General features: G+C 42.4%; 2 protein-coding genes and 2 long non-coding RNA genes across 25 annotated transcripts in view; 2 read left to right on the forward strand and 2 right to left on the reverse strand.

Annotated features, from left to right (window-relative positions):
• Positions 1 to 194: 194 nt before the first annotated feature.
• The window catches only part of LOC126984539 (longitudinals lacking protein, isoforms A/B/D/L-like), a 37,400-nt gene continuing 14,911 nt past the window's right edge, over positions 195 to 22,683 (reverse strand). The window contains exons 6-8 of one of the 7 annotated variants that reach the window (XM_050838253.1): positions 22,040 to 22,177; positions 16,013 to 16,133; positions 588 to 1,692 (exon numbers count right to left, since the gene is read on the reverse strand). In XM_050838253.1, coding sequence (XP_050694210.1) covers positions 1,088 to 1,692; positions 16,013 to 16,133; positions 22,040 to 22,177 — 864 coding nt within the window. In that variant the 3' untranslated portion in view covers positions 588 to 1,087. Of the gene's footprint in view, positions 440 to 587; positions 1,697 to 10,543; positions 10,796 to 16,012; positions 16,134 to 22,039; positions 22,178 to 22,683 lie in introns of those variants that run through there. The other 6 variants (XM_050838256.1, XM_050838254.1, XM_050838259.1 and 3 more) reach the window with 6 other exon arrangements.
• Positions 454 to 994, forward strand: LOC126984552 (uncharacterized). Its single transcript, XR_007737010.1, has 2 exons — positions 454 to 732; positions 879 to 994. It is a non-coding gene; the product is annotated as an uncharacterized LOC126984552 (long non-coding RNA).
• Positions 1,740 to 2,834, reverse strand: LOC126984554 (uncharacterized). Its single transcript, XR_007737013.1, has 2 exons — positions 2,687 to 2,834; positions 1,740 to 2,364 (listed from the first exon to the last, which is right to left on the reverse strand). It is a non-coding gene; the product is annotated as an uncharacterized LOC126984554 (long non-coding RNA).
• On the forward strand, positions 5,614 to 9,505 carry LOC126984543 (uncharacterized). Of its 16 annotated transcripts, none has more exons than XR_007737002.1 (3): positions 5,614 to 8,453; positions 8,592 to 8,653; positions 9,095 to 9,163. XR_007737002.1 is itself a non-coding variant. In XM_050838277.1 (2 exons), the coding sequence occupies exon 1, from the start codon at positions 7,285 to 7,287 to the stop codon at positions 8,449 to 8,451; it is 1,167 nt and encodes a 388-aa protein (XP_050694234.1). In that variant the 5' UTR covers positions 6,246 to 7,284; the 3' UTR covers positions 8,452 to 8,474; positions 9,321 to 9,457. The 16 variants fall into 16 exon arrangements, 1 of the variants encoding a protein (XP_050694234.1); XR_007736997.1 differs by adding an exon at positions 8,826 to 8,924 and having other exon boundaries at positions 5,617 to 8,653; positions 9,057 to 9,196; XR_007736999.1 differs by lacking the exon at positions 8,592 to 8,653 and adding an exon at positions 8,654 to 8,924 and having other exon boundaries at positions 5,617 to 8,517; positions 9,057 to 9,196.

Here is a 22,683-nt window from a genome sequence, read left to right on the forward strand (position 1 = left end):
CCTCCTCCTCTTATTGTGACATTTTAAAGCCTGTTATTCCTGATTCCTCCTCCTCCTCCTCCTCCTCCTCCTCCTGTTTCCCTTCTCCCACAGTCTTCCTCCTCCTCCTCCTCCTCCTCCATCATCTTACCAAACACATTCTTTCTTCCCCATCACTTACTCTTCCTCCTCTTTCCATAACACAACCCACAGTCTTCCTCCTCCTCCTCCTCCTCCTCCTCTCCCCCCATCAACTCGACTCCCCCAGGCCGTGCTTCCTTCTGACATGGGCCACAAGGTGTTCATTCCGTGTCGCCGAATAGGGGCAGCGCGGGCACCTAAATGGCCGCTCTCCAGTGTGGGTCCGAACATGGCGGCGGAGATCGGACATGTCGCGGAAGGAACTCTTACCGCAGAAGGGGCAGAAGGTGTTGCTGGTGGTGGCTGTGGTGGTGGTGGTCTGGATAGGGAAGGAGAGAGAGAGAGATCGGATGGTTAGGTTGTGCTTCATTGCATCCTCGGAGGTATGGGAAAAAAAATATATTCTCCCTTGCTTATAAATGCTACATACCAATTGTGAGCCTGAGGGATAATTCATACACAGCAAGTTGTACAGATGTTCTATTAGCTTTATTTCGTCTTTGCACTCAATAAAAATCTCGGAGGTTATGTTACAATGAAGGAAGGAATACTTTAACAACTTCGTGACGTGAGAGGATGGGATATTTTATGGAGGAAGAGGAGGAGGAAGAGGTTATAAAAGGATACCAGTGTCTCTCCATGCAGTAAAGGAGGAGGAGGAGAAGAGGAGGAGGAGGAGGACTTGAAAGGATACCAGTGTCTCTCCATGCAGTAGAGGAGGAGGAGGAGAAGAAAAAGAGGAGGAGGAGGAGGAAGAGGATATAAAAGGATACCAGTGTCTCTCCATGCAGTAGAGGAGGAGGAGGAGAAGAAAAAGAGGAGGAGGAGGAGGAGGACTTGAAAGGATACCAGTGTCTCTCCATGCAGTAGAGGAGGAGGAGGAGAAGAATCAGAAGAAAAAGAGGAGGAAGAGGAAGAGGAGGAGGAGGAGGAGGCAGTAAAGGAACGTAGCAACACTTTCAAACACTCATTTATGCTTTCGTGGAAGAGGCCGAAGCTGTGGAAGAAGAGGAGGAGGAGGCGGAGGAGGTGGAGGAGGTCCAACAACCATACGCGACTCTGAACCAATAGTTGTCGGGGCCGCAGCGGCAGGACCACCCCCACCCCCCCCACCCCCCTCACCACCCCCCGCCTCAGTCGTAGAGATCAGGGCTCGGTGGTTCTTCAGGAGGTGAATTTTGAGGTGGTACTTGCGTGTCGTGGCGTAGGGGCAGTGGGAGCAGGTGAAGGGCCGCTCCCCGGTGTGTGTGACCACGTGCCGCTGGTAGGTGCTGTTATGCAGGAAGCCCTTGCCGCAGAACGCACAGCGGATGTTCGGGGCACCGGTGGGTCGAAACGTTACTTGGTCTGGCAGTTGGGGTTGTGTGTGTAGTGGTAGTGTGCTGGGATTCACGCCTCCTCCTCCTCCTCCTCCTCCTCCTCGTCCTCTTCCGCTATATCCATCTCCACTGCTGTTGTTGTTGTTGTTGTTGTTGTTGTTTGTCCAGCGCCCACCGTCGGTAAAGGAGTTCGCTGTCAGGGTTGTCGTAGTCATAGGGACCATCGCTACAACGTCCCCGCCATTGCCGCCGCCTCCCTATAATATGATGAAGTTGGTCTCATTGCCTTGTTCGTATATGTGTGTGTGTGTGTGTGTGTGTGTGTGTGTGTGTGTGTGTGTGTCAGAGTTGCCAGATTGTCTTACTCAGCGTCATATATTTACCAACTTCTGACCCAAAATTTGTATGGTGGATCCCAATAAGGAGATTCACTTATAATTATCGTTAAACTATTTAATTCCTGATATTTCTTGGCAATAGTTAGGCGCCATGAACCGGGAAATACTATGCTCTGAGTACGACAATCTGGCAACAGTGGTGTGTGTGTGTGTGTGTGTGTGTGTGTTAGGTGTGTGGTTCTCTGCCATTGCTACTTTTTTTTACAGTGAGGAAACAGTTCAAGGGCAAAAAAAACAAGAAAACAGTAATGAAAAAAAGCCCGCTACTCACTGCTCCTTCAAGAGTTAAGATGGCACCACTATAAACACTTGCCTGTGCCATGATGGGCTGGGGCCAAACACCATCCAGGCCCCTCAAGCAAGTCTACCAGCATTATACAGGCGTAGACGTAAATAAATAAATAAAAATAAAAAAAAATAAAAAAGAGGAGTGGCCGAAGATAGGTCAATTTTGGGAGGAGAGGTGACCTGATACCCTCCTCTACTACTGTTACTATCAACGCTATTTCTGTGTTCATCTCCTCTACCTCATCCAGGACCTCCAGCAACATCCTCCTCTGTCTCCTTCAACTCCAGTGTCTCTCCATGCAGTAGAGGAGGAGGAGGAGGAGAAAGAATAAGAAGAGGAGGAGGAGGAGGAGGAAGAATAAGAAGAAAAAGAGGAGGAGGAGGAGGAGAAAGAATGAGAGGAAAAAGAGGGACATACAAGGATACCAGTGTCTCTCCATGCAGTAGAGGAGGAGGAGGAGGAGGAGGAGAAAGACAGGTCAATTTCGGGAGGAGAGGTGACCTGATACCCTCCTCTCCTACTGTTACTATCAACGCTACTTCTGTGTTCATCCCTTCTACCTCATCCAGGACCTCCAGCAACATCCTCCTCTGTCTCCTTCAACTCTACTACTACTACTATTAATCTTTCCTCCGTCTCCTTCTCCTCCTCCTCCATCTCCTTCTTTTATATAATCATCACTGTTATCTCCCTTCTCCTCTTCCTCCAGAATCATTATCAGTCATCTCCATTACCTCCAAGGAGAGAGAGAGAGAGAGAGATAGGTATAGGTAGATAGGGCTAAGAAATGTTTGTCTATGTGTGTGTGGAGAGAGAGAGAGAGAGAGAGAGAGAGAGAGAGAGAGAGAGAGAACTGGTTAGGTCGGTAGACAGGACTGAGAAATGTTTAATAATGGACACCTCCTCGGACAGACAGACAGACAGACAGACAGACAGACAGACAGGCTGGTGACAGGAACACACCATTGGCATTTTCGTTTATTCATAGAAAACGAAGTAAATTTATTGACAGACCATTTTATTCCTTTCCTCCTTCACTGCACCAAAAAAAAGAATGAAAACTTGATTATACGTGAAAATATAAATACATATATACACAACTAAGATACTACAATTGATTCCCTCTCTCTCTCTCTCTCTATCTTTCACTCCTTCACACACACACACACGCACACACACACTATCATCATTATCAAGACAGCCGGAGAATTAATGGCAAGACGAACTTATTAAACGTAACATCGATCCTTCTAACAGTTTTTTTTCCCCTCCGTGCAAATTTACGAGCCATCAGCAACGACCCCACCAGATACAGTTGCCCTTCCACCCTGCCCCCAGTGACGTGACAACCCTTCCACTCGTGTTCTTCCCTTCCGGTGGACTGTATGTGAGAACGGTGAGCAATGGGACAGCTCCATTTCAATCCACTTCTCTGCGATGACTTGGTGTGTTTTTCGTTTCGGTAAATTGTGTAAATAAATGGTTGCGAATACTTGGGGAAATAATGGATGTTTCCCACTCCTCTGAGGCGACTTGATCGGTCTTCTGTTGTTTCGGTCGTATGTGGAAATAGAAAACAAACATCCCTTTGATTCTCTCTACGACAAGTGTTGATTTATATTCCTTAGTAAACAAACATCCCTTCGATTCTTTCTACGACAATTGTTGATTTATATTCCTTAGTAAACAAACATCCCTTCGATTCTCTCTACGACAATTGTTGATTTATATTCCTTAGTAAACAAACATCCCTTCGATTCTCTCTACGACAATTGTTGATTTATATTCCTTAGTAAACAAACATCCTCTTGATTCTCTCTACGACAAGTGTTGATTTATATTCCTTAGTAAACAAACATCCTCTCGATTCTCTCTACGACAATTGTTGATTTATATTCCTTTGAAAACAACCATCCCTTCGATTCTCTCTACGACAAGTGTTGATTTATATTCCTTAGAAAACAAACATCTTCTTGATTCTCTCTACGACAAGTGTTGATTTATATTCCTTAGTAAACAAACATCCCTTCGATTCTCTCTACGACAAGTGTTGATTTATATTCCTTAGTAAACAAACATCCCTTCGATTCTCTCTACGACAAGTGTTGATTTATATTCCTTAGTAAACAAACATCCCTTCAATTCTCTCTACGACAAGTGTTGATTTATATTCCTTAGTAAACAAACATCCCTTCGATTCTCTCTACGACAAGTGTTGATTTATATTCCTTAGTAAACAAACATCCTCTTGATTCTCTCTACGACAATTGTTGATTTATATTCCTTAGTAAACAAACATCCCTTCAATTCTCTCTACGACAAGTGTTGATTTATATTCCTTAGTAAACAAACATCCCTTCAATTCTCTCTATGACAATTGTTGATTTATATTCCTTAGTAAACAAACATCCCTTCGATTCTCTCTACGACAAGTGTTGATTTATATTCCTTAGTAAACAAACATCCCTTCGATTCTCTATACGTCAAGGGTTGATTTATATTCCTTAGTAAACAAACATCCCTTCGATTCTCTACGACAAGTGTTGATTTATATTCCTTAGTAAACAAACATCCCTTCGATTCTCTCTACGACAAGTGTTGATTTATATTCCTTAGTAAACAAACATCCCTTCGATTCTCTCTACGACAAGTGTTGATTTATATTCCTTAGTAAACAAACATCCTCTTGATTCTCTCTACGACAAGTGTTGATTTATATTCCTTAGTAAACAAACATCCCTTCAATTCTCTCTACGACAAGTGTTGATTTATATTCCTTAGTAAACAAACATCCCTTCGATTTTCTCTACGACAAGTGTTGATTTATATTCCTTAGTAAACAAACATCCCTTCGATTCTCTCTACGACAAGTGTTGATTTATATTCCTTAGTAAACAAACATCCCTTCGATTCTCTCTACGACAAGTGTTGATTTATATTCCTTAGTAAACAAACATCCCTTCAATTCTCTCTACGATAAGTGTTGATTTATATTCCTTAGTAAACAAACATCCCTTCGATTTTCTCTACGACAAGTGTTGATTTATATTCCTTAGTAAACAAACATCCCTTCGATTCTCTCTACGACAAGTGTTGATTTATATTCCTTAGTAAACAAACATCCCTTCAATTCTCTCTACGACAAGTGTTGATTTATATTCCTTAGTAAACAAACATCCCTTCGATTCTCTCTACGACAAGTGTTGATTTATATTCCTTAGTAAACAAACATCCCTTCGATTCTCTCTACGACAAGTGTTGATTCATATTCCTTAGTAAACAAACATCCTCTTGATTCTCTCTACGACAAGTGTTGATTTATATTCCTTAGTAAACAAACATCCCTTCGATTCTCTCTACGACAAGTGTTGATTTATATTCCTTAGTAAACAAACATCCCTTCGATTCTCTCTACGACAAGTGTTGATTTATATTCCTTAGTAAACAAACATCCCATCAAATCTCTCTATGAAAATTGTTGATTTATATTCCTTAGTAAACAAACATCCCTTCAATTCTCTCTATGACAATTGTTGATTTATATTCCTTAGTAAACAAACATCCCTTCGATTCTCTCTACGACAAGTGTTGATTTATATTCCTTAGAAAACAAACATCCTCTTGATTCTCTCTACGACAAGTGTTGATTTATATTCCTTAGAAAACAAACATCCTCTTGATTCTCTCTACGACAAGTGTTGATTTATATTCCTTAGTAAACAAACATCCCTTCAATTCTCTCTACGACAAGTGTTGATTTATATTCCTTAGTAAACAAACATCCCTTCAATTCTCTCTACGACAAGTGTTGATTTATATTCCTTAGTAAACAAACATCCCTTCAATTCTCTCTATGACAATTGTTGATTTATATTCCTTAGTAAACAAACATCCCTTCGATTCTCTCTACGACAATTGTTGATTTATATTCCTTAGTAAACAAACATCCCTTTGATTCTCTCTACGACAATTGTTGATTTATATTCCTTAGTAAACAAACATCCCTTCGATTCTCTCTACGACAAGTGTTGATTTATATTCCTTAGTAAGCAAACATCCCTTCAATTCTCTCTACGACAAGTGTTGATTTATATTCCTTAGAAAACAAACATCCCTTCGATTCTCTCTACGACAAGTGTTGATTTATATTCCTTACAAAACAAACATCCCTTCAATTCTCTCTATGACAAGTGTTGATTTATATTCCTTAGTAAACAAACATCCCTTCGATTCTCTCTACGACAAGTGTTGATTTATATTCCTTACAAAACTTATTCCTTTGTTTAGGGAAATTGTATAAATGAATTAGAATGTAGTGAAAAAAATGACAGTTCCATTCTGATTCGCTCCTCTGAGATGACCGTCTATCATCTCCTTCAGTCGCCTCAGTTCACTTCCCTCCGATGACTACGTAAACAGTCTTCCATTTCTATAAGTTATTGGTCGGTATCAAAAAACACTATCGCTGCTCACATCACCTATTTCTAGAGGTCAAAGAGGGGGTCAGTCGGGTTCTAATGAGTGTTTCTTCAGGTTGATGGTACAGAGGAAGGGTCACACTACCACCGGGGTCATAAAACTACTCCTGGAAATGCCCACAACTCCTATGAAAGCCTTGTCAAATAGGTGTTTTTGGACGGCGAAATTTCTTATAATACGACCCAAAGATACAGATGACTGGCAACAAGTACGGAGGAAACGACAACAAAACAAAAAAAGGCTAATTCTCCCTCGATTCACTCCTTTATACGACTCTGTCAATATTCTTCATTTCGGAAAGCAGTAAATAGCGGGCTTTTTTTCAATATTGTTTTCTTTCCTTTACGCCCTTGCACTGTCTCCTTTGCTGTAAAAAAAAAATTAAATAAATAAATAAAATAAAAGTGACTGATGAGTTTTTGTGTTGAGTCGCAGCAACGCAAGGAATGCAAGGAGACAGACGACACCCTCGGCAACACAACTTGGCAAACTAGAGCGCCGACAAACATGGAAAACAAATGAACAGAATTAGACGAAACATAAGTGTGTTTGACGAGCCCCAAACCCTCTCTCTCTCTCTCTCTCTCACACACACACACACACACACACACACACAACCGTTTATATGTACACTTGATAGGCATGTCCTTAGAGAGAGAGAGACCTAATAGACAAAGAAATGCAAACACATGAACGAACACAAACACAACCCATCCCTAACGCCCTCCAAAACACACACACACACACACACACAGTAAGAGTCCCTGATGTGTTTATGTACAAGAAGTATCGTAAGTCTTGTGGTATTGGCTTTCCTGAGATGCTTACACACACACACACACACACACACACACACACACACACACCTAACTCCTCACTACCCTCGGCATCCACGGCATTTCCGCTATCTACCAAAGTCTCTACCGCTGCTGTGCTCCTCTCTAAGTCCCTGCTATGCCCCCTAAACCTCATACACACCCTACCACATAGTTCTAACACCCCACCCCCACCCCCCACCCCCCACATACCCCCTTACATGCATCCCAGAGAAGTTGAGTGTTCGTGCGTTTCCGTAGGTTTTGTGTCTAGCGTACCATGTCGGGTTGGCACTCACATTGATTCCTATGCCATGTTGTTCCTGCCTATCCCACACACCATGTCCTTCTTTCTGTGTGTCTGTATCATGTCACTGTTCCTGCGTGTCCCTAATACCATGTTCTTGTTCTCCTGTGTCCTGCTACTTGTCCTTCTATTGATTCCTATGTCATGTTGTTCCTGCCTATCCCACACACCATGTCCTCCTTTCTGTGTGTCTGTACCATGTCACTGTTCCTGCGTGTCCCCAATACCATGTTCTTGTTCTCCTGTGTCCTGCTACTCATGTTCCTCTATTGATTCCTATGTCATGTTGTTCCTGCATATCCCACACACCATGTCCTTCTTTCTGTGTGTCTGTACCATGTCACTGTTCCTGCGTGTCCCTAATACCATGTTCCTGTTCTCCTATGTCCTGCACAGTGTTTTTGTTTCTGGTCGTATCCCACACCATGTCATTGTTCCTGTGTGTTTGTTGGAGCTAGAAACAGTCTTGCGCACACACACACACACACACACACACACACACACATTCAGCTCACTGTATGTCTTTCTCAGTCCATATCGATCTAGCTTTTCACATTTCCAAGGCCTGAAAGTTTCCCTCACATCTCTTTCAGTCTTCATCTTATCTTACTTTCTTCCTCATTATTTCCTGGGTCAAAGGAGTCTGTTTTTCTCACACTCTCAAGTTCAGATCAACGTACATTTTCACAGACCAACACAGGACACTCGTAGAACATTATGCTAAAGTTTGGGTTCTTGCTATGTGGGGTTTTGTTGTGTTAAGTCAGTTACGTAGTGTTGATCAGGGAAGGTATCTGGTTAGCCCTCACAATTCATCGGGTTTTTGCACATTCTCAAGTTCAGATCAACGTAATTGTGCTATAATTTGGGTTCTTGCTATGTGGGTTTTGTTGTGTTAATTCAGATACGTAATGCTGATCAGGAAGGTGTCTGGTTAGCCCTCACAATTCATCGGGTTTTTGCACATTCTCAAGTTCAAATCAACGTACATTTTCACACAGCAACACAGGACACTCGTAGAACATTATGCTAAAGTTTGGGTTCTTGCTATGTGGGATTTTGTTGTGTTAATTCAGTTACGAAATGCTGATAAGGAAGGTATCTGGTTAGCCCTCACAATTCATTGGGTTTTTGCACATTCTCAAGTTCAGATCAATGTATATATGCTGTAATTTGGGTTCTTCCTATGTAGGTTTTGTTTTGTTAATTCAGTTGCGTAATGCTGATAAGGGAAGGTATCTGGTTAGCCCTCACAATTCATCGGGTTTTTGCACATTCTCAAGTTCAGATCAACGTAATTGTGCTATAATTTGGGTTCTTGCTATGTAGGTTTTGTTAATTCAGTTATGTAATGTTGATCAGGGAAGGTATCTGGTTAGCCCTCACAATTCATCGGGTTTTTGCACATTCTCAAGTTCAGATCAACGTATTTGTGCTATAATTTGGGTTCTTGCTATGTAGGTTTTGTTAATTCAGTTATGTAATGTTGATCAGGGAAGGTATCTGGTTAGCCCTCACAATTCATCGGGTTTTTGCACATTCTCAAGTTCAGATCAACGTATTTGTGCTATAATTTGGGTTCTTGCTATGTAGGTTTTGTTGTGTTAATTCAGTTACGTAATGTTGATCAGGGAAGGTATCTGGTTAGCCCTCACAATTCATCGATGTTACAATTTGAGTCTTCTATACAGTCCAAGTTCTTGCTATGTGTGGTTCTTTTTCAAGTTACCCTTTCACAAAACATCCAACACAGAGCTAAAGTTTTGGTTCCTTATGCATAACTTCTTGCTATGGGGTTTGTTTCATCAAGTCGCCCTTTCACAAAACAGGACACTTGATAGAGCTAAAGTTTTGGTTCTTTATACATGAGTTCTTGCTATGGGGTTCTGTTTTGTCAAGTCTCCCCTCCACTAGAACCAGAACACTTGATAGAGCATGGGGGTAAGTTGTGGTTCTCTATACAATCCAAGTTCTTGCTATGGGGTTCTGTTTCATCAAGTTACCCCTCCACTAGAACCAGAACACTTGATAGAACATGGGGGTAAATTTCGGTTCTCTATACAGTCCAAGTTCTTGCTATGGGGTTCTGTTTCGTCAAGTCTCCCTTCCACTAGAACCAGAACACTTGATAGAACATGGGGGTAAGTTTTGGTTCTCTATACAGTCCAAGTTCTTGCTATGGGGTTCTGTTTCGTCAAGTCACCCTTCCACTAGAACCAGAACACTTGATAGAACATGGAGCTTAAGATTTGGTCCTCTATACATGAGTTCTTGCTATGGGGTTCTGTTTCGTCAAGTCTCCCCTCCACTAGAACCAGGAGGCTTCATATAACACAGTGCTGGTGCAGACATTATTTTGGCAGTGGTTCTTGTGGTCTTAAGAGATTGTTTACTTCGGTGCCTGTCAAAAAAGCTCCCCCTGTCATTCCATTCTCTCTTATAAGCCCAATGACAGCATCCAAGTCTTTACACAAACCCACGTTGATAGCTTTTTCCATACTACCTTCGCCTTTCTTGAATCTCATGTTCTTATCCATATAGCCTTCCGTCACCTTCCTCTCTCTATCTCTCTCTTCCGTTACTTGATATTCCAACCTCGGAAGTTACCTCAATTTGTCCGTCATCTCTTCACACACACACACACATATACAGTCCTTCCCTCAGTCACACATACATGCTAACACTAAACTAGTCTCTCTTATATACACACACACACACATAAACCATCATCCATCACCCGCCCACCACCACCCCCATGCATCCCCCCTTCACAGTATCCCCCACAGGCTTTGAGGCGTGGTGGGCGGGGCGTAACGCTAAGTCAGGTGCTGGTGACGTCGTTTGATGTGCTCGTTCAAGTGGGTCTTCTGTGTGGCGCGGTAGTCGCAGTGGGTGCAAGTGTACGGTTTCTCGCCGGTGTGGGAGCGAACGTGCCGGTTAAGGTCGCTACGGTAGGTGAATGTCCGCTGGCAGTATGGGCATGAGAGGGTGACCGCCGCCGCCGCCGCTGCCTCCTCCACCACCGATGCCGACCCGGAGGTGCCTGTCCCGGTGGTCCCCAGATACTCCTACGGAAGGAAGGAAAGAGTGCCACTGTTACCACCACAAAACGCTCGCCCTCAGACTTGGCAATACTAGTTTATTTTTTTCCTATGTTAGTGAACCACAGTTGCCACCACAAAATGCCCACCCTCGAACTTTTATTTTTTCCTATGTTAGTGAAGCACAGTTGCCACCACAAGAAGCCTGCCCTCAGACTTGGCAATGCTACAGTTTATTTTTTCCTATGTTAGTGAAGCACAGTTACCACCACAAGAAGCCCGCCCTCAGACTTGGCAATACTAGTTTATTTTTTCCTATGTTAGTGAACCACAGTTACCACCACAAGAAGCCCGCCCTCAGACTTGGCAATACTAGTTTATTTTTTTCCTATGTTAGTGAAGCACAGTTACCACCACAAGAAGCCTGCCCTCAGACTTGGCAATACTAGTTTATTTTTTTCCTATGTTAGTGAAGCACAGTTACCACCACAAAACGCCCACCCTCAGACTTGGCAATACTAGTTTATTTTTTCCTATGTTAGTGAATCACAGTTACCACCACAAGAAGCCTGCCCTCAGACTTGGCAATACTAGTTTATTTTTTTCCTATGTTAGTGAACCACAGTTACCACCACAAGAAGCCCGCCCTCAGACTTGGCAATACTAGTTTATTTTTTTCCTATGTTTATGAAGCACAGTTGCCACCACAAGAAGCCTGCCCTCAGACTTGGCAATACTAGTTTATTTTTTTCCTATGTTAGTGAAGCACAGTTACCACCACAAGAAGCCCGCCCTCAGACTTGGCAATACTAGTTTATTTTTTTCCTATGTTTATGAAGCACAGTTGCCACCACAAGAAGCCTGCCCTCAGACTTGGCAATACTAGTTTATTTTTTTCCTATGTTTATGAAGCACAGTTGCCACCACAAGAAGCCTGCCCTCAGACTTGGCAATACTAGTTTATTTTTTTCCTATGTTAGTGAAGCACAGTTACCAACACAAGAAGCCTGCCCTCAGACTTGGCAATACTAGTTTATTTTTTCCTATGTTAGTGAAGCACAGTTACCACCACAAGAAGCCTGCCCTCAGACTTGGCAATACTAGTTTATTTTTTTCCTATGTTAGTGAAGCACAGTTACCACCACAAGAAGCCTGCCCTCAGACTTGGCAATACTAGTTTATTTTTTCCTATGTTAGTGAAGCACAGTTACCACCACAAGAAGCCCGCCCTCAGACTTGGCAATACTAGTTTATTTTTTCCTATGTTAGTGAAGCACAGTTACCACCACAAGAAGCCTGCCCTCAGACTTGGCAATACTAGTTTATTTTTTCCTATGTTAGTGAAGCACAGTTACCACCACAAGAACCCCGCCCTCAGACTTGGCAATACTAGTTTATTTTTTCCTATGTTAGTGAAGCACAGTTACCACCACAAGAAGCCTGCCCTCAGACTTGGCAATACCAGTTTATTTTTTTCCTATGTTAGTGAAGCACAGTTACCACCACAAGAAGCCCGCCTCAGACTTGGCAATGCAACAGTTTATTTTTTCCTATGTTAGTGAAGCACAGTTACCACCACAAGAAGCCCGCCCTCAGACTTGGCAATACTAGTTTATTTTTTTCCTATGTTTATGAACCACAGTTACCACCACAAGAAGCCTGCCCTCAAACTTGGCAATACTAGTTTATTTTTTTCCTATGTTAGTGAAGCACAGTTACCACCACAAGAAGCCTGCCCTCAGACTTGGCAATACTAGTTTATTTTTTTCCTATGTTTATGAACCACAGTTACCACCACAAGAAGCCTGCCCTCAGACTTGGCAATACTAGTTTATTTTTTCCTATGTTAGTGAAGCACAGTTACCACCATAAAACGCCCGCCCTCAAACTTGGCAATACTAGTTTATTTTTTTCCTATGTTAGTGAACCACAGTTGCCACCACAAGAAGCCCGCCCTCAAACTTGGCAATACTGTAATTTATTTTTTCCCATTACTGTGTTAGTCTGCCAATCCTTTAGTTTCAATTTTCCAGTGCTAACAATTCACTTTTTCTTCTGTGTTTAGCCTGCCAGCCCTCATTAGCCCGGTAGCAGCGACGGGCCAAATTTGTGGCTTTACCGTGTAGAAGCGATGGGTCAAATTTGTGCCGTGATTTAAAACCCCACAAACAGATGATACATAATCTGATCACAAATGCTTCGATATATATTATGAAATGGTTTGTGTGAGGGGTGATTTTTTCTCATTTTTCTCGCTTAGAGGGACCATTAAGAAACATGATCCCCGCTGGTACCAGGTTAACTACTGACAACATGTATTTCCCCTCCTTATATTACTCTACCAGCCCTCATGTTTTGTTTACTGCAGTTCTAATTCATTTTTTCCCTCGTTAAATCTATCAGCCACTTCATTTTCCTCTCTCTGATGCAGCGTTGCCACCACAAGAACCTCCACCCTAATGAGCTTTGCAGTACTAGCAGTTTATAATTTTCCCGCCCCGATGTTTGGTCTGTCAGTCCTTTGTTTTCCTCTGGTTGACGTGTTGCCGGCACAGAAGCCCGCCTGAACACCCTTATCTTGCATTCATCATCCCTTCATTGCACATCCCCATTCACATCTTTGTTACATCTCTCTCCGTCACCTCCTTCCTCAGTAGCAATGTAGTCACAGTGTCCGAGTCTGAGGTGTGCGTTATCAGGCTCTGGCAACCTGCTGTCACATGGCCTGCCTGATTACGTGGATAATATGTGACAGCCTACACAATGAAAGCAGTTATCAAAATCAATACTATTAGCACCAATGAAGAATACAATCATCCCTCAAATAGTACGGGGGTTAGGGACTCAGGACCCCTGTTAGTCCCGGCTCACAGTGACCCCTTGTGACGGCTCCCCGCTCACCTCCCTAGACTGTGAGGTGCACAACACAATGGTTAGGGCATAAGTGCTCCGCAGATACCACCCCTGTCCGCTTATGGCTGGCCCAGGTAGACTTGCGGCCCACCTTGCCGGGGCCTCAAGTTGCCATCCCACGCCTTATACGAATGTTGTTTTTGTGCTATAAGTATGTACAGCCGGTCGATATACGCTGTTTTTGAGTGCGAAATCGAGAGTTTGTGCGTATGAAAATGGTTCCGTAATTCAATGCTTGGTAACCGTGATAGAGTGTGTGTGTGTGTGTGTGTGTGTGACTGGCTCAAGGTCACTACTCGGCTGACCTCACTATGATTATCGGAAGTTTTCATTTTGTTTCGGACTTGATTTCGTTTGTGTCACACGCCCAAATTCACTTTCTAAGTGGGTCGGCGTCACCCCTGCGGGCATATTGGCCCAGGAGAGGCTAGGCTGACTCAAGTTGACGCTCTGTACCCACATGAGCGTCTAGATGGGCACGGGAGCGTCCTTTCAATTGCGATTAATTACGGTAATTTGCAAACGTGTCTGACACATCAACGGTATATAATTGCAAATCGCTTTTAACGCGTGAGACACATCAACGGTACTCCACGGGTTAAGAAACATGATCCCCGCAGCTACCAGGTTAACCTCCCCTTGATGCTGACTCGCCATAGAGGAAGAGCACAACAAGGACGATGAAGGTGGTATCTGAGGCAGGCAGAATGTGAGACAGAACACAAAGAATAAAACAAGGAACGATTCGCACTATACGAGACAATGCCGACGGGACTCAGAAAAGACGTATTGTTTTATCCACGGTAACATGCGTTTCATTAGCTGTTTGGTCCACATCATCAAACTCGTCTATTTGAAAAGCCTCTCGGGGAAGATGTCGGGGCTTCCATGGGTGGTTTCATGACCCTGACAGTATTTTTTATTTATTTATTTATTTACATCAGAGGACACGGCTCAAGGGCAATAAAAAGAGTACACACACAAAAAAAGCCCACTACAAGCCGCTCCTATAAAAGACAAGAGTAGCCAAAAGAGAGGTCAATTTCGGGTGCAAGGCTTCCGTGCTACGACCGAGGAAAACGCTCGTGACAACTCGACGCAACTCCGCTCTTGCCTCGAAAAACAGGTGTACCAAGAACCCGACCCATTTGATAATACCAGTCCTTATCTCGCTGGTATTGGCGGCCCGGCACACACCAGTCACGTCTCTTACGGCAGAACGACACTTAAGTTGGTCTCGTTATCCGTACACAAAGTTAAGTGAAGATAGAGTTGATACATGTTTTTGCAGATTCATATTGGATGCAGTTGGGGGCATACAGAGCTATACACGGGCTTAGCAATTTATATAAAGGGCTTACAGATTGATATAAAATTCAGTAAGGGGCTGAAAGAGCTATAATCAGGCTTGCAAATTCACATATAGGGCTGAGAAATTTATATGAAAGGGCTTACAAATTAATATGAAATGCAGTAAGGGGCTGAAAGAGCTATAATTGGGCTTGCAGATTCACATATAGGGCTGAGAAATTTAAATGAAGGGCTTACAAATTAATATGAAATGCAGTGGGGGCTGAAAGAGCTATAATCAGGCTTGCAAATTCACATATAGGGCTGAGGAATTTATATGAAAGGGCTTACAAATTGTTATAAAATGCAGTGGGGGCTGAAAGAGCTATAATTGGGCTTGCAGATTCACATATAGGGCTGAGGAATTTAAATGAAGGGCTTACAAATTAATATGAAATGCAGTAAGGGGCTGAAAGAGCTATAATCAGGCTTGCAAATTCACATATAGGGCTGAGGAAGTTAAATGAAGGGCTTACAAATTAATATGAAATGCAGTAAGGGGCTGACAGAGTTATAAGGGGGCTTCTTGTGGTCTCGGCAACAATGGTTAGGAAATCAGGTGTGCTTTAAAACATGCAATCTTGAGCCTTTACACACACACACACACACACACACACACACACACACACACACACACACACACACACAGACACATGCCTCCCCATTCCCAAACCTAACCATAAATAAAAAATAAATAAAAACTCGCTTAGCCTTACAAACTCTTCACACACACACACACACACACACACACACTAACGTAAATAAAAAATAGAATAAAAACTCCACTCGCTTAGCCTTACAAACTCAACACACTCACACACACACACACACACACTAACGTAAATAAAAAATAGAATAAAAACTCCACTCGCTTAGCCTTACAAACTCAACACACTCACACACACACACACACACACTCCATAAGTACACCCAGACCCTCATAACACAAAAAGCGAGCCAGTTTTAACGAGTGTGTGCAACCTGCCTGGAGGTATTCTGGTGGTGACGATGATGGTGATGGTGGTGGTGATGGTGATGCCTGTCCTGTTCTCCTCCACAGCTTCATCCCCCTCACACTCCAGAGCTGGGCATCACATTCCATCTTCACCACAAACACACGCAACAGTTACTACACAGCCCGTGACAGTGTTTTTGTTTTTTTTACAGCAAAGGAGGCAGCTCAAGGGCACACAAAAAAAGAACACAATGATATAAAAAAAAGCCCGCTACTCGCTGCTCCTGTGCGTAGGTATGTAACGCTGTAGTCTGTCTCATCCCGTCTGTCCACTCGTGAACTTACATGTGGCAACTGCGCATTGTGGTCGATATTTTTAGACACTTTTGGTTCTCACATCAGCTAATTCTCAAGGCCAAAGAGGGGGTCAGTCGGGTTCTAATGAGCGTTTCTTCAGGTTCACGGTACAGAGGAAGGGCCAAACTACCACCAGGGTCATAAAGCTACTCCTGGATATGCCCACAACTCCTACGAAAGCCTTGTCAAATATGTGTTCTTGGGCAGCAGTCTCCCATAATGCGACCTTGTTAGTTATAGTCCTCCAGATATGCCGAGGCTGGTCTGGCGTCGGCTCCTGTGGGTCCTTTCCTCCCCTCTGCTCTGCCACACAGCCCCAACACCTATCTCCTCCTCTCATATGTAGACTATAGGTAACATATGAGAGGGAAAAATAGGTGTTGGGACAGTGTGGCAGAGCAGAGGGGAGGAGAGGACCAGCGGGAGATAACACCAGACCGGCCTCGACATATTTGGAAAACTATAGAAGCGCCCAGGTGCCACATTCATCAAGATTTCCGCTTTATCGACGGAGAGATGAAATGAAACAGACTACAGTATTACATGTCCTAAACCTGTAGCATTCACCATTCAGCTCTATTCTCTATCTCCATTGCCTCCTTAAATAATGATATCTTTTAGCGCTACTCTGGTTATCACCCTTATCTTATGTCCTAAACCTCTACTATCTCTATTGAGCTCTATATCCACTGTTTATTCTTGTCCTAAGCCTGTGTTGTCTCTGTTTGTCTCTATCTCCATTGCCTCCTTAAATAATGATATCTTTTAGTGCTATTCTGGTTATCACCCTTATCTTATGTCCTAAACCTGTAGTATCTCTATTCAGCTCTATATTGACTGGTTATTCTTGTCCTAAGCCTGTGTTGTCTCTGTTTGTCTCTATCTCCATTGCCTTCTCAAATAATGATATCTTTTAGCGCTACTCTGGTTATCACCCTTATCTTATGTCCTAAACCTGTACCATCTCTATTCAGCTCTATATCCACTGTTTTTTCTTGTCCTAAGCCTGTGTTGTCTCTGTTTGTCTCTATCTCCATTGCCTTCTCAAATAGTGATATCTTTTAGTCCTATTCTACTCCTTCTCTTTCCTCTGTATCCCTTCTATTATGTGTGTCCTAATCTATATCATCTCTGTCCATTTCTATCTTTGGTTCCCCATTTTTAAACCCTAGTCCCCTCGATCATCTACTTCCATTGTTTAACTTCATTTTTTTAATCTACATCATCTTGTCTATTTCTATCTTTGGTTCCTCTAGCAAGGCCTAACCCTCATCCCCTCCATCATCTACTTCCACTGTCTAACTTCATCTACCATCAATCTTCATCATATAGGCTGTTCCTTACTCTAATTCTCCTCCTTTCTCTGCCTCTCCATCATCTACTCAACCAAGGCCATTTCCTACTCTCCCTTCCTCCATATCACCCTCACACAAGCTGCCTCTTACCTTAGTCTCCCTTCATCTGCGTCAACATTGCCTACTCTTCCTATACTTCTTCTGCTTCATCCATATCTCCAATACCTACCTCCTTGTCTGTCCTCCATACCTCCCTAGTCTCCCTTCATCTACGTCAACATTCCCTACTCTTCCTACACTTCTTCTGCTTCATCCATATCTCCACTGTTTACCTTGTCTGTCATTCAAATATCAGCCTTTCCGCTTGCTGTGTCATGCTAAGGCTTCTGTGATTCTGTTAGCCAGGACGTCATCGCCAGCTTGTGCGCGCCGACCCACTTAGTAGAGAAATGCAAACTGCGGTAACTCGGATGTCACAATGGATCTTTGTCGGGCGAACGCGTAGACGGCGGTGGAACGCGATATGGGCGGTCCTAAATTCAGTCAGTCAGGTTCGTATGGCGGAAATATAACACTTCCAGACTGCGGTAGAATCTATATACAGACGAGAGTTAACCTGGTAGCAGCGGGGATCGTGTTTCTTAATGGTCCCTCTAAGCGAGAAAAATGAGAAAAAATCATCGCTCACGCAAACCATTTCATAATATATGTCGAAGCATTTGTGATCAGTTTATGCATCATCTATTTTGGGGGGTTTAAATCGTGGCACAAATCTGGCCCGTCGCTGCTACACGGTAAAGCCACAAATTTGGCCCGTCGCTGCTACACGGTAAAGCCACAAATTTGGCCCGTCGCTGCTACACGGTAAAGCCACAAATTTGGCCCGTCGCTGCTACACGGTAAAGCCACAAATTTGGCCCGTCGCTGCTACACGGTAAAGCCACAAATTTGCCCCGTCGCTGCTACCAGATTAAAACACCTCTTATGTGGCGAAACTATATATATGCTGCGGTCCTAAGGTTGGCAGTGACTATACGTAGACAATTGACTTAGGGGAGCGGTGAGTAGCGGGCTTTTTTTTTTTTTTGCACTTTTTATTGCCCTTGAGCTGTCTCCTTTGTTGTAAAAAAAAAAAGGGGTGTGTGTGGAAGGGGGGTGGGTCACTCGTCAAACACTGCCGCTGTCTAAGGGTTGATGAGTCCTCTGCCACCACAGACTCAAGGGGGGGCGGGGCGTACCGTACCGAGATGAGTGCCTCTGTCTCGCACACCTGTATAGCACGTGCTCTCGCCTCTACCTTTATTTTTTACCTCATTCCTCTTGGCGTGCGGACTAAACGAAATGATACGTACAAACTAACGCACTTTTACAATTCGCTAAAAATCTGGACACACACAAAAAAACACCCTATAGATATTTAGTTCTCGTATCTTGACTGTAATTATTTTCTCCGAGCGTAGTGTGCGTACTAAATGAAATGATACGTACAAACTAACGCACTTTTACAATTCGCAAAAAATCTGCACACACACAAAAAACACCCTATAGATATTTAGTTGTCGTATCTTGACTGTAATTATTTTCTCCGAGCGTAGTGTGCGGACTAAATTAAATGATATGTACAAACTAACGCACTTTTACAATTCGCTAAAAATCTGAACACACACAAAAAAACACCCTATAGATATTTAGTTCTCGTATCTTGACTGTAATTATTTTCTCCGAGCGTAGCGTGTGGACTAAATGTAATGATACGTACAAACTAACGCACTTTTACAGTTTGCTTAAAGTTCGAATGCAATAAAAAAACAGCCTATATTCAATTCTCGTATCTTGACTCAGTAATTATTTTCCCTAGCGTGTGTGTGTGTGGACTAAATGAAATGATACGTACAAACTAACGCACTTTTACAATTCGCTAAAAATCTGCACACACACAAAAAAACACCCTATAGATATTTAGTTCTTGTATTGCGACTCGGTAATTATTTTCTCCGAGCGTAGTGTGCGGACTAAATGTAATGATACGTACAAACTAACGCACTTTTACAGTTTGCTTAAAGTTCGAATGCAATAAAAAAACAGCCTATATTCAATTCTCGTATCTCGACTCAGTAATTATTTTCCCTAGCGTGTGTGTGTGGACTAAATGTAATGATACGTACAAACTAACGCACTTTTACAATTCGCTAAAAATCTGAACACACACAAAAAACACCCTATAGATATTTAGTTCTTGTATCGCGACTCAGTAATTATTTTCTCCGAGCGTAGTGTGCGGACTAAATGAAATGATACGTACAAACTAACGCACTTTTACAATTCGCTAAAAGTCTGAACACACACAAAAAAACACCCTATAGATATTTAGTTCTTGTATCTCGACTTGGTAATTATTTCCTCTGAGCGTAGCGTGTGGACTAAATTAAATGATACGTACAAACTAACGCACTTTTACAGTTTGCTTAAAGTTCGAATGCAATAAAAAAACCAGCCTATATTCAATTCTCGTATCTTGACTCAGTAATTATTTTCCCTAGCGTGTGTGTGTGGACTAAATGAAATGATACGTACAAACTAACGCACTTTTACAATTCGGTTATAAAGTCTAAACGCACTTAAAAAAAAAAAAAAAGCCTATATATAGTTTTCGCATCTCAACTCAGCAATTATTTTCTCCGAGCGTAGCGTGCGCACTAAATGTAATGATACGTACAAACTAACGCACTTTTACAATTCGCTTATAAAGTCTAAACGCACTTAAAAAAAAAAAAAAAGCCTATATATAGTTTTCGCATCTCGACTTAGCAATTATTTTCTCCTAGCGTGTGTGTGTGGACTAAATTAAATGATACGTACAAACTAACGCACTTTTACAATTCGCTTATAAAGTCTAAACGCACTTAAAAAAAAAAAAAAAAGCCTATATATAGTTTTCGCATCTCGACTTAGCAATTATTTTCTCCTAGCGTGTGTGTGTGGACTAAATGTAATGATACGTACAAACTAACGCACTTTTACAATTCGCTTATAAAGTCTAAACGCACTTAAAAAAAATAAAGCCTATATATTGTTTTCGCATCTCGACTTAGCAATTATTTTCTCCGAGCGTGGCGTGCGGACTAAATGAAATGACACGTACAAACTAACGCACTTTTACAATTCGGTTATAAAGTCTAAACGCACTTAAAAAAAAAAAAAAGCCTATATATAGTTTTCGCATCTCGACTCAGCAATTATTTTCTCCAAGCGTGGCGTGCAGACTAAATTAAATGATACGTACAAACTAACGCACTTTTACAATTCGCTTATAAAGTCTAAACGCACTTAAAAAAAAAAAAAAAAAAAAAAAGCCTATATATAGTTTTCGCATCTCGACTCGGTAATTATTTTTCCAAGCGTGGCGTGCGGACTAAATTAAATGATACGTACAAACTAACGCACTTTTACAATTCGCTTATAAAGTCTAAACGCACTTAAAAAAAAAAAGCCTATATAAAGTTTTCGCATCTCGACTCAGTAATTATTTTTCCTTGCGTGTGTGTGTGGACTAAATTAAATGATACGTACAAACTAACGCACTTTTACAATTCGCTTATAAACTCTGAACGCACTAAAAAAAAGTAAAAAAGCCTATATATAGTTTTCGCATCTCGACTTAGCAATTATTTTCTCCAAGCGTGGCGTGCGGACTAAATGAAATGATACGTACAAACTAACGCACTTTTACAATTCGCTTATAAAGTCTAAACGCACTTAAAAAAAAAAAAAGCCTATATATAGTTTTCGCATCTCGACTCAGCAATTATTTTCTCCAAGCGTGGCGTGCGGACTAAATTAAATGATACGTACAAACTAACGCACTTTTACAATTTGCTTATAAAGTCTAAACGCACTTAAAAAAAAAAGCCTATATATAGTTCTCGTATCTCGACTCAGTAATTATTTTCTCCAAGCGTAGCGTGTTTACTAAAGAGGAGCGCATCAGGACGCCTCTCTTCCAAAAACTGACCTCTCGTTTACCCGCTCCTCTCAACTCTCTTCATGGGAGCAACGATTTGTGGGCCGTTTCTCATTATCATTTTCTTTTTCCCTTGAGATGTTTACCATAAAAAATAAAAAATAAAAAATGGGAAGGCGCGTACAAGCTGACCAAGACTCCGAGGCTGACACTGAGGGGCTGAGGGCCTAAGGGGATGAACCCACCACTGCCAGACTGTTGTACTCAGAGCAGAATATTTACCGGTTTCAGACGGCTAACTATTGCCAAGAAGCATCGGGATTTAACTCTTTTAACGATAACTATAAATGAGTTTCGTTATCAGCGCCCAGAAGACAGTTTTTTGGGGTAGGAAGTCGGGAAATATGACCGGCTGAGTACGACAGTCTGGGTGAACCTGCCTTGGGGAGCGTTGACCTGGCGAAGGGGTGACCCGGTTTTTTGTGCCACCATTTCATCCTCTTCCGCTTCCTCTTCTTCATCTTCCGCCTCTCGCTCCCACCACTCAGCTGACTCTGACTCACCACACTCACCACCTTCTTTATGGACGAGGCACACGGTTACCATCACCTCCTCCGACACCCAATGGAATCTGTATAGTCACTTATGTATGTACAGGAGCTCAAAAAAGTATCTTCACAGTATGGTAGGGACTTTTTTGGGGGTTTGTGGTTTTGAGGGGGGGGGGGATGTAGGAGCGGTGAGTAGCGGGCCTATTTTTTTTTTTTTTTATATACTTTTTGTTGCCCTTGACCCGTTTTCTTTGTTGTTAAAAAAAAAAAAAAAAAAAAAAATCACATTCACACCCCAAGAACAATTACCTGTGTCTCGTTAGTGTATACCTGGACCCCTTACCTGCCTACTACCCCCCCTACCCCCCCCTCCCTACCCCCCTACCACCACCACCATCACCACCGTCACCACAAAATTACGTCACTCACTCAAGAAAATGAAACAAGTAGACCATATATCATTTTTTACTTCTCCTCCTCCTCCTCCTCCTCCTCCTCCTTCTTCCTCCTCTCCCTATGTACATGTCTTCAAC

This window comes from Eriocheir sinensis, chromosome 57 (genome assembly GCF_024679095.1).
Source record: "Eriocheir sinensis breed Jianghai 21 chromosome 57, ASM2467909v1, whole genome shotgun sequence".
In the NCBI taxonomy this organism is placed as follows: Eukaryota; Metazoa; Arthropoda; class Malacostraca; order Decapoda; family Varunidae; genus Eriocheir; species Eriocheir sinensis.